The sequence below is a fragment of the Mytilus galloprovincialis genome, chromosome 1 (assembly GCF_965363235.1).
Source record: "Mytilus galloprovincialis chromosome 1, xbMytGall1.hap1.1, whole genome shotgun sequence".
NCBI classification, from domain to species: Eukaryota; Metazoa; Mollusca; class Bivalvia; order Mytilida; family Mytilidae; genus Mytilus; species Mytilus galloprovincialis.
The window spans coordinates 12,666,599-12,678,962 of NC_134838.1; the positions used below are offsets into that span (position 1 = coordinate 12,666,599).

General features: G+C 31.6%; 1 protein-coding gene across 4 annotated transcripts in view; it reads left to right on the forward strand.

Moving 5' to 3' along the window:
• The window catches only part of LOC143065547 (potassium voltage-gated channel protein Shal-like), a 79,708-nt gene that overhangs the window by 49,237 nt on the left and 18,107 nt on the right, over nucleotides 1-12,364 (forward strand). For all 4 annotated transcript variants that reach the window (XM_076239157.1, XM_076239158.1, XM_076239159.1 and 1 more), the window contains exon 2: nucleotides 9,499-9,661. In XM_076239157.1, the coding sequence (XP_076095272.1) occupies nucleotides 9,499-9,661 (163 nt within the window). The remainder of the gene's footprint in view (nucleotides 1-9,498; nucleotides 9,662-12,364) is intronic.

Here is a 12,364-nt window from a genome sequence, read left to right on the forward strand (position 1 = left end):
TTTACCAAATGTTTTACAACATATAGGTACACCAGTCGCGTGTTTCGTCTACATTAGACTCATCCGTTACGCTCGAATAAAAAAAAAAATAAAATGCCTAATCAAATATGGAGTTTAAGAGCAATATAAACAAAAAAATCCCCAAAGTTCTAACAAAAATCCCTAGGCAATATAAACATCTTAAATGATTTGTTTTGTGTACCTGACTAAACATGTTGTTTATCGATAACTTGATGTACTTATCCCAAGAAATCTGACTTAGAGCTGATAAATGATTTTATAACTCGCGTTAAGCCTTTCAAAATCACCACGAATATTTGTTGCAACGATTTCATATTTTTATTGATTTCATATATGAAAAAAAGAAAACAACACCTTTTTTATGTTATTCAAAATATGCATATAACACTTTATTTTCTTAGAAGATGGCTACAGGGTCACATTTATTTAATCAGATCAGATCATAATTTCATTATCAGGGGGCTTTAGAGGATGATAACAGGTCATGTCATCTTCTTTTCACTAAATACATTTACAAGTAACTGAAATTTATATCTAAAGATATGTTTTCAAGAAAAACTAAACAACTGTTGCATAACTTTTGATAACAATGACATTATAGATGCACATGTTACAGATGTTTATAGGAGTGCTCACAAAAGCATAAAATATAAAAGTATATTTCTCAATGAATGGAACATAATTTTCAAGTTCGAAGGATGCAGTTATATTTGTATATTCCACAAAATCATGATTATTTGATGTTCAAATAATCAATTTCTATGTAGTCTATTCATATGAAACTCCTCTTAAACAATCTAGACTACAAGGTGTAGACTACTATGAATGCCATAAGAACTACACCTTCAGTTTATAGTTTCGTAGCTTCTTTTTAATATTTTCTGCTGATTAAACAAAATGCTGTTAAGGCATGTTAGCTTAAATGAGCGAGACAGCTGTTACTTTTCTTAGTATAGTAGAAGTGCTTATAAAGTGTAAAATAATGCCCCACGTGTCCTGGAAAAGAGATACAACGTCTGCTGTATTGTCGTAATTAAACGCGCCAAAACCAACACTGAAAACGCGAAGAGTTATTTACTTAATTCATTAAAAACTAAAAAAATGTTGTTTGTGGGTGTTTGAATTGCTGTTTAGTACGTTTAAATTGGCTAGTTGCGAATAAAGTGGTTATTTTATTTCCTCTAACGTAACATATATGCTGATCTATATCTTTTTGTTACGTATTAATTGTGACGAAGAGAAAAGTCACTTTCATAGTCTTCCTTATTACTTTATGATTTTCTTCTTTGAGATTGCAGATATTGTCTGTGTAACCCAAAACACAACAGTTCGATTGGTTTCTGTTCTCAAACTTTAATTTGCCTCATCCAAATGTAATATACTTTATAAACATACATAACTAGTGTGAGGTTGTGTGTGTCTGTGATGTATGTCTACAGAGGTTTGGCTGTTGAATCTCAATTACTGTTTTAAACCTATTATGTTTGGTCGGGTGGCTCACCAAATTTTGTCATGGTAACGGAAATATAAACAACTGTCATACAAGTGTGGGGTTTACTAGGTTTAACTCACTGTGAATGCCTGTACCAAGACATAGCTATGACACGTTGTTTTCCAATCGTTTCCGTGATTGATATAGTCTAACGGTTGATTTGTTAAGGTTTGATTGATTTGTTAAGGTTTTGTGGACTTCCATTGTTTCGGATTTATTTAAGAGTTTGGTATCTTTGTTGATACTTGTTTTCTTGCATTTGTATTTTCTTTACATGTCACAGCCACTCTATAGTTGCTGATGGCAACACTGTTTCCATTTAAAGCAATTGAGATAAACGCTAAAACATGACTTTTAAAATGTAGTTTAACATTTTTTGCTGTACCCTTTCTTTATGAAACTCTTAAAATGAGACATTTCCGTCTGAATTGGCCAATCTCGTCGTTATTTCTCTATTTCTGCAGGTAATATATTTCATGTCTCCTATAATAGCTTTCAATCAATTGTAATGTAGCGTAGTCTGATTATAACATCGAAAACTTTACTGTGGGGAAAACATCAAAGAAACTGACTAAACCTCAATTTATTCGTTTTCCAGTAATTCGTAATGTGATTTTAATAGAAACGTTGCAAGTCATCATTTATAAAAACGAATTATGATGACAGTGTTGTATATTGTTGACGATTACGTAATATATCGTTTTGTAAATACAGAGGGAGATTTGAGTATTATTAAATGGAAGAAATTAAATTATGATGATTTAAATATTAATTTACACAAGAGACAGACATGTCTGAGAAAAAAAAATGTTCTGCAATTGGACAACCTATCGATTTGAGTGAAAATAAACGCTTCGTTTGCATGTCGTGGTCATGTTAAAACAATGGTTTCATTATCATAAACATTTTAACATCGATTTGCCATTTTCTAAACTTAAATTGTGCTGCTTTTACTTTTAATCGGTGAGAAAGAAAATAGGTTCTATCACACACAAGATTAATTCAGCCTTTTAATAAGATTCAAATATTTTCTTCGAGGAATTAATGTTCACGAAAAAAACTTTATGGTGACCGAATTTATTGGGGTTATTCAGAACAACTAAGTACATTGAACTAAACCGTTCTACAAATGACTTAACAAGGATTTACATGATTGTCCTCTCGAAAACACACTGTCAACCTTGTCTTCGTCTCAGTTGACAGTGTTTTTTTCCCCGGGTAATAATCTTCTCTATCACCGCCTCAGCTATGAGTTATTTATATAAGTTGCAAGAATAGCCATGGAGTAGATTATTTGTCACGAGCGTATGTTTTATTCACGAAACGCGTGTTTTGCGTATGAAATTTGATCACTTGGTTTTTTTTTACCTCACCTTTTAAAAAATATTATCTAACATCATATTTGTGAGAAAGAAAAACCAGAATATTTTTTTGGAAAGACATTAACAGTTAACACTCTTGTTTCCCTATTGAGTTTACGATCGAAGAAATAATTTTACGTGCATATGCACAGTGGTATAATTTTCAACGAGTAGAAAATAATTTGAATTTGAGAGTTGATTGTTAAGGTATCTACGTCAATGTGGGACTATGGGAATAGAAAGCCATTATTTCCTTATTGAAACATTTATGTTTTACAGTGATATATACAATTATTTTATTAATAATTCATATTTCCCCAGTTTCTAACTATAACAATGTAGTCGTTCTGTATAATGGTAATATAGATAGTTTACATGTTATAGTAAGCTAGGGAGTGGTGATAAAATGTCCCATTACTTTGAATTTTAAAGTGATTTATCAAACATTTTCAATGGTTTTAAGAACTTGAACAGACCTTTTGAAAAGTGAGATGTGTATTTGTAACAAGATATTGAATTGTAATTACAAACCTGTTCTTGAATTATTAATTATAATGTTAAAAATAGGAGAATTGTAAGAACTCAGAATCAATAAATATCATATGACAGACAATACTACGAACAAGATATAAAGGACACAAAACAAGACAAACATTTTTACAAAAAAGTACACATACAGACGAAGTTGCACGAAATTCTGCTGATGGTGGCAATCTTTGTGGTTAATGTATGTTTTCAAAGTGAAGTTTTAATAATTATATTTAGAGTCTAGACAACCTGCAGATTCACCAATGCTGCCTGAGTTGAAATAAAGTTGAAGAATAAGTGATTCTGGTAAAATTTACAATCTTACCCAATAGACGTAATTGATTGTACATTTTCTAACTCATATCGAATATGACAACATATTTTACCTAAGGGATTTGATCTCAACATTTCCCGATATTATTTCATGAGATAAGGCGATTGAAAATCGATATTGGTTAGATCCGATTCTATGTTTTCATCATACATAGGTGTACTTATAATCACGGTTGTATTTAACAAATATTTTGATAGTCCATAAAGGAGTGGTTTGAACTTAAGTTTAAGTGTTTCTATTTTGTTTATTTCGTCAGAAATACTACAAATACTATCTTCTGATCAATAATTTTTATTGAAGATAATGCATGAACACATAAATATTGCTCAAACACTAGTAAAAGAATCAAGAAGGCCGTATTTTGAACAAATGCGGGTTTTGACCTATACTCCTTGTTGATGTTTACTTGCCAATACGCTGAGTTAGCGTCCAGCTTGGAGTACCACTTACTCCATGCCAGGGTGTCAAGGCACTCCTCTAGTAAAGGCAAATGGAACACATCTTTGACACAGGCCAAGTTCAGGAATCTATATTCAATACAACACCTGATCCCCCCCTATTCCTTTCCGGCAAGAAGAACGTCATTCAGAAACAGAAGGCCGAATGACTCCTGCCTCTAACATTTTCTTTAAGTGGACCTCCTCCTCCTGAGCAAACACGATCGAGGTTCTTCTCATTCGTTGCTTTATCGGAGGGTGTAGATGCTTTTTTTTTTATAAATAAACCCTTAAGTTGTCGTTTATACATCGGATTCCTATTATTACAAATCTGTTTAGGATAGTACATAAAAGATCACACCTTAAACACTTGAGTCAATATAAATTAAGCATACCTGTATCGACACGGTGTTTAGTGGATTTTTTTTTTTTTTATATCTGATGATGTTTCTCTCAAAAGACATAGCACTACATGTTGTTGTCTTGGAGTCTTAATTTGAACATGAGATTTTATCATGGTTGAATTTCGTACGTAGACTACTAATGGCTTACATCCACTTTTTTAGCTCACCTGGCCCGAAGGGCCAAGTGAGCTTTTCCCATCACTTGGCGCCCGTCGTCCGTCGTCCGTCGTCGTCGTCGTCGTCGTCGTCGTCCGTCGTCGTTAACTTTTACAAAAATCTTCTCCTCTGAAACTACTGGGCCAAATTAAACCAAACTTGGCCACAATCATCATTGGGGTATCTAGTTTAAAAAATGTGTGGCGTGACCCGGCCAACCAACCAAGATGGCCGCCATGGCTAAAAATAGAACATAGGGGTAAAATGCAGTTTTTGGCTTATAAGTCAAAAACCAAAGCATTTAGAGCAAATATGACAGGGGGGTAAAATTGTTCATCAGGTCAAGATCTTTCTGCCCTCAAATTTTCAGATGAATCCGACAATCCGTTGTTGGGTTGCTGCCCCTGAATTGGTAATTTTAGGGAATTTTTGCTGTTTTTGGTTATTATCTTGAATATTATTATAGATAGAGATAAACTGTAAACAGCAATAATGTTCAGCAAAGTTAGATTTACAAATAAGTCAACATGACCAAAATGGTCAGTTGACCCTTTAGGAGTTATTGACCTTTATAGTCAATTTTTAACCATTTTTCGTAAATCTTAGAAATCTTTTACAAAAATCTTCTCCTCTGAAGCTACTGGGCCAAATTAATCCAAACTTAGCCACAATCATCTTTGGGGTATCTAGTTTAAAAAATGTGTGGCGTGATCCGGCCAACCAACCAAAATGGCCGCCATGGCTAAAAATAGAACATAGGGGTAAAATGCAGTTTTTGGCTTATAACTCAAAAACCATAGCATTTAGAGCAAATCTGACAGGGATAAAATTGTTCATCAGGTCAAGATCTTTCTGCCCTCAAATTTTCAGATGAATCCGACAACCCGTTGTTGGGTTGCTGCCCCTGAATTGGCAACTTTAGGGAATTTTTGCTGTTTTTGGTTATTATCTTGAATATTATTATAGATAGAGATAAACTGTAAACAGCAATAATGCTCAGCAAAGTTAGATTTACAAATAAGTCAACATGACCAAAATGGTCAGTTGACCCCTTTAGGAGTTATTGACCTTTATAGTCAATTTTTAACCATTTTTCGTAAATCTTAGAAATCTTTTACAAAAATCTTCTCCTCTGAAACTACTGGGCCAAATTAATCCAAACTTGGCCATAATCATCTTTGGGGTATCTAATTTAAAAAAATGTGTCCGGTGACCCAGCCATCCAACCAAAATGGCTGCCATGGTAAAAAATAGAACATAGGGGTAAAATGCAGTTTTTGGCTTATAACTCAAAAACTGAAGCATTTAGAGAAAATCTAAATTTAAATTGTTCCTCAGGTCAAGATCTATCTGCCCTGATATTTTCACATGGATCGGACAACCCGTTGTTAGGTTACTGCCCTGAATTGGTAATTTTAAGGAAATTTTGCCGTTTTTTGTTATTATCTTTAATATTATTATAGATAGAGATAAACTGTAAACAGCAATATACAGTATAATGTTCAGCAAAACAAGATCTACAAATAAGTTTTCATGACCAAAATAGTCAATTGACCCCTTAAGGAGTTATTGCCCTTTATAGTTAATTTTTAGCATTTTTCATAAATGTTTGTAAATTTTTAGAAAATATTTTCCACTGTAATTACTGGGCCAAGTTCATTATAGATAGAGATAATTGTAGCAACAAGAATGTTCAGTAAAGTAAGATCTACAAACACATCACCATCACCAAAACACAATTATGTCATGAATTTATCTGTGTCCATTGTTTAATATGCACATAGACCAAGGTGAGCGACACAGGCTCTTGAGAGCCTCTAGTTGTCTTTAGTAAATAGTTGTCTTTATTGGCACATCACCCTATTTTATTTGGTCACACATTTTATATACTAGTTTGTTTTTTTATATAAAAGTTGATATATTTGAGAAGCACTTTATTCAATTTATTATCTATGATGAGTTTTAACATACAGTATGCCAATTAAAATATGATACATACATAATAATAATATACTTATACCTATATAAGGTGATAATAACTTCTTCTATGAATGTAGTAGCAAGTCTTTGAACTTCCTATTTATTAATCAATAAAACTAAATAGATTGAATGATTTCACAATTTTTGCAATTATAGGAAACCCAAACCATCTTATTTACGCTAGGCTATTATGAAGACGCCTTATCACCACTAGCTATTTGAAGCCAGCCTTGTTTTGTCTGATGGTCTTTTGATAATAATTATATGATACACATACACAAATTATGTCTGATCGTCTTTTAATGAAAATTTGATATGTTATTATTTTTCTTCATTTTTCTAAAGCCGGAGTAATTTTCAGGGAGGAAGCTATCTAAAATTGCTGAAGAACCGTCTTGTTTACCAACAGCAGTGTCATAAGTGGAACAGGATAGACTGGCTCTATCGGAGCACTTTTGTTCTACCCAGTTTTACTGAAATTCGTGTTGAGCAACCTTGAGCTGTCAACAGAAGTATTTTGTTGAGTGTTGACATTGTCAACCTGTATATGTGATTTATGTTAAGAAGTACTGTTTTTAAATTAATACCAACATCAATTTCGTTTAATATTACGCAAAGACTTTTCTTGGGGGCAAAACTAAAACACGTAGACGCAAAAACTCAATACATTTTTATATTTGTCTATACGTTAATGTAGAATAATTTGTTATCTTTTTATCTTTTTAGAAAACATATCTTAAAACTTTGAGGAAATAGCTAATCTCAAATGTTTTTAAATTGCCTTAATTCCACTTGTAGAGTGACATGTTTATCAAGGGTCGAACAGAATACTATCTTTGGGTTAAACAAGTTAGCTACCTTTAGTTTCATGTTTCAAGGATGGGTATCTTAAGATTTGTTTTCACGGTGTATATCAGTGGTTAATCAGATGAATTTTAGAATTCTCATCGCTTTTGGTTTCATGTTTTATATTTCCAGGATGTATATCAGTTGTTTAACAAGTTGATGTTATTGACAATAGTTGACTACTGCAATTTTCAGGAAGTATATCAGTGGTTTTACAAAAAGATGTGTTTTGATAAAAACAATAGTTGACAGCTTTTAGCTTTATGTTTCTAGGATATACATCAGGGGTTTTACAAGACAATGTCTTTGAAATGAAAATAGTTGTCTGCTTTTAGTATCATGTTTCCAGGATGCAAAACGGAAACTTTTAAATCCACATTGCATTTTACAAAGCAATTCCATAGGAATAATCACTGATTATCTCTTCAGACGTGAAACGACAATTTTATGCCCTAGCTTTCTCGGAATACAATTAGTTCGCGCCAATACTCTCAATAGGCTAAATTTAAGTCGTATCTGTCAGTTAGGATTTTACGCTATACAAGCGCTGATATGAGAAGATATCGGTTTTTAATACTGATTTAAGATTTATTTAAAATGCATTCAAAGAAATATGTTCTATGGTCCAGAATAATTTTCCCGTTTATTAAACAGATCATTAGTTTTTAAGCTTGCATTAATAGATTGTATGTTAAAAATACTTTGATACTAAATGGAATAAAATTAAGAATTATTCGATATAAAGCTTTATGACATTTATTTCATCGATTTTTTTTTTATGTAGCTTCCATTTATAGAAGTCAACTGTGCTTTTTTGTACATAGTGTTGTCCGCTATATGAGACAACTGGTAAACTCTGACATATCAATTTTCGCTGAAATGAAATATTTCTTGAAGCATTGCTATCTTCACAAAAAAAAAATCAAAAACTAATCACTGAAATATAATTTTAATACAAACATGAATTATGTTGGCGTTAAAGTATGATTACAAAAATATGCCAGCTATCCGTTATGAAGCAACACACTTTTTGGCATTTTAAATATTCATTTCATTAGATGCTTTTGAATTATCATGCAGAGAAGTATCGCGAAAGAAATTGCTTTTTTCAATTCTATCAGAATATTGAATTTATGACATTTAAAGCAAGGACGCAAGAAGTTAACATATTGATTTGAAATTTAGAGTTAACAGTTATATAACAAAAAAAAAAAATAAGAAAGATAATGATGTTACAATATTGTTTGTATCGGATTTGTATCTATCAAAAACATGATGTTTACACATTGCCAATTTTATAAGCCGTTTGAGATTTAAGCTGTCTTACCATGACATGTAGCTGTCATTGCTTTACATGAGCAGAATTTATAATTTCATTGGTATAATTGACATTGAAGAAGGCTAGCTATATGTTGAGCCATATTATTGTTATAAGCCGTGCTCGAATCCCGCAAAGGAAAGAACACACATTTGGTAACGCAAATTGCAGATCTTATATTGATAAATACAGAAAGAAAAAAAGTTAGTGAAAAAATATTTGACAATTTTTTTATATCTTTTTTGATAAAATTTGATTTAGAACTTTTTATACCGAAAATTTTCACGTTTTAGATGTCTGTGAAAAATGGTTAATTATTGTGGCCTATATGAATTAAACTCATGTTTTGGCTTTGTAAAACAATTTGATAATATACATGACAGGAAACATGAGCCAATATCCCTGTGAATCCCGAATAAAAATATCATCCTACAGAACTGTCCTGATTTCAACGCTAATTAACGTTAATATCTTTGTTTTCCTTCTCAGGTAATATGGGTTCATATACCATGTTTAGGTAACCAAACAAATTGCAGAGTTATTTGATATATTTCACTCCATTACAATATTAACTCATACCAACAAAGTTCTATGTTTATGTTTTTTTTTTATTTTTTACAGTTATGGTGATATGGTACCTCATACAATTCCTGGTAAAGTAGTAGGTGGTGTATGTTCACTTAGTGGTGTCTTAGTTATAGCATTGCCAGTACCTGTTATAGTTTCTAATTTTAGTCGAATTTATCATCAAAATCAACGAGCAGATAAACGAAAAGCTCAAAAGGTAAGACCACTATTTTAAACAATTCATTATACACATTTTAGAGATCACAAATTTTTAACGCGTGCCTTGATCACTGAAATCGGTAGTATATGTATATTTTTCATGGGCAATTATAATTTAAAGACAGAATTTAAAATCGCTAAAAACAAAATAAAAAGGAACGATAAGCAGGAAGATCTTATTAGTGAATGTTGCTACGACAGATGTATAGAAACACATTACGTATGTTTTCTATGTACAAAATTGTACCAGTAGTAGAATACTTGTTGCAATAATATATTTTTACACATCTGTTTTTGTGAAATTCAATAAGTATTGCAGGAGGTCCTTCGAAATGTAAACATGTGGCGTCATTATATAAAGGTCTGTAACAAAATACATATGATATCAAAAGGATCCTCCCAAACGAATTGTATCAAGGAAATGTGCCACATAGCATTGTCAGAGTATTATTCTCAGAACTCTAAATTGTACCTTCCACGATCAACACGACGAAGACAACTATTGAAACAAGAACTGCTTTTACTCTTAGAGTTCCCGAGATCGTTCACGTTTTGTGATGGAATTTGTTTCGTTATATGTCTGTTTTTATATGTAAGGTAGCCTATTTTGTCTATGGCATCACTATCTGTCTTTCTTAATCTTATGTTTTTATATCCCCATTCGGTAGTATTGTCTTATATTTGTTGTTGACAGCTTTGATTTTCTTTTTTTAGTCATCTAACAATAGCAAGTTATAAATGTCTGGCTAAAGAGAAGTCCTTTCAGTTCAAATGATTTTTGTATAAGACGTCATTAGTTTAAAAAGCTTGTGTCTGATCAATTTGTCCCTTTGGCCATTGAAATATGTACAATTTAACACTACTGCTTTTTCTGCCATTGTAGCTCATGATATTCTACTTTATTCTCCCTGTTTGTACTTTGACTTTTTAATCTATTTAGTTCTGATAATTTAAAATCTCATGTATCAATGGAAAGGACTAAACAGACGACAACCGTATTTCGACATTCATCCTATTAAATGAAAATATATTCTAGAAGTAATTTATCAAGATCATTGTATCCCTTAAAATGTAAGTTATGCTCATTTGCAAGTTGATATGTACAGGTCATGTGACAATTTCGACCATATGAAGTCTAAATGTCAATTTTTGTTAACTTTATCGTTAAAGTATTGACACCCTGATGATTCAAACGCAATTCGATGAAAAGTACTTTATGTGAGACATTTATCTAAAAAGAATAGATAGCTGGAAATGAAGTTATTAGTTTATTCTCAATAAAAATTACATTGATAACAATAATTGTGAACAATCATTTATTGCGAAGTTCCAGCTAGGGAAACAAGCTCTAATGAAGTCATTTACATCTGACTTAGATGTTGTTCAATAGGGAAAACTTACTATTGGAAAAGGAAACTCACATCGTAGATCGTAAAGTTTCTTAGTGCTATTTATCTATAGCTCTTTGAGATAAATTATAAGGAAATAATCTTAATACTTTTTATTATTCAAAGACAGTGCAATATTATTGTGAGTTAAAAAAAAAATCTTATTTTTTCACAATTTTACACTGAATAAGCAACTATCTTAATATTTTATCGTCAGTATACTTCTGTTGCCTCAAGTTGCAGTTATCCATCAAATGTTTCTTTCAAACATGTTATTAGTACTTATGATATGCTATGCCGTTCTTTCCCCTTCAATGGAATCATTAGCTTCATTGTTGTATGAGTCGTTGACTAGTCCATTTGTGTTTTTACTATGTTATATTTGTCTGATCCCCTTTCAGGTGATCTCTTTCTTTCCTTTCCTCGTTGAATACTTGTCATCGACCATACCTTTTCATCTTGTATAAACATCTCCATGATTGCAAGTAATGCAAATTGAAATTGTCCTTTGATGATTTCATGTTATTTTCATGAACATAAATATAAAATTTCGGGACCAAACAAACTTTAACGTTTATCAGCAATCAAAACCTGACTTTAAAGTATTTTTTGAAATAAGGGTGTTGTGAATCAGATACTATAATGTACCATAGATCGAGTACATACTAAATAAATCCCTTTCTTTTTACAACAGTATAAAAAACATATCGCCTTTCTACCCTTTACAGAAGAAGTTTTCTCAATTCCAGACCTAAAGAAAAAGCTGAATAATTTGGTCAGACATTGTTTCGTAAAAAGGATAACCAATATAGTTACAAATATCTTTTGGTAATTTTTCGTTTTTTTCCCATAGTTTGTCTTCGACTAATGAGATTAAATGTCCTGTATTTTCTGCCTTTCCTTTTTTGAAAAATTTGAAATTTGACGTAGTTTTATCATGGTTACTGTAAGTATGTGCATTGTCAAAGCGAGATAATCAAAATGTAAATCATGTCTTCTTTTATAATAAAAGGTAAAATAACAAAAATACCAAACTGGAAGGAAAATTCAAAACGGAAAGTCCTTTATCAAATGGCACAATCAAATTCTCAAACACATCAAACAAATTGAAAACGACTGTCATATTCTTGACATTGTACATGCATATCCTTATATGAAAAATTGTGGATTGAACCATGTATGACAGTCGCATAAAATTACATTATATTGACAAAGAAACATTTTTACACTTTGAAATGAAAACAAACACAACTTAAAGAGGTCAATGGCTTATACAACTGCATTTAAAATTTGACTATTTAGCAAAACGACGT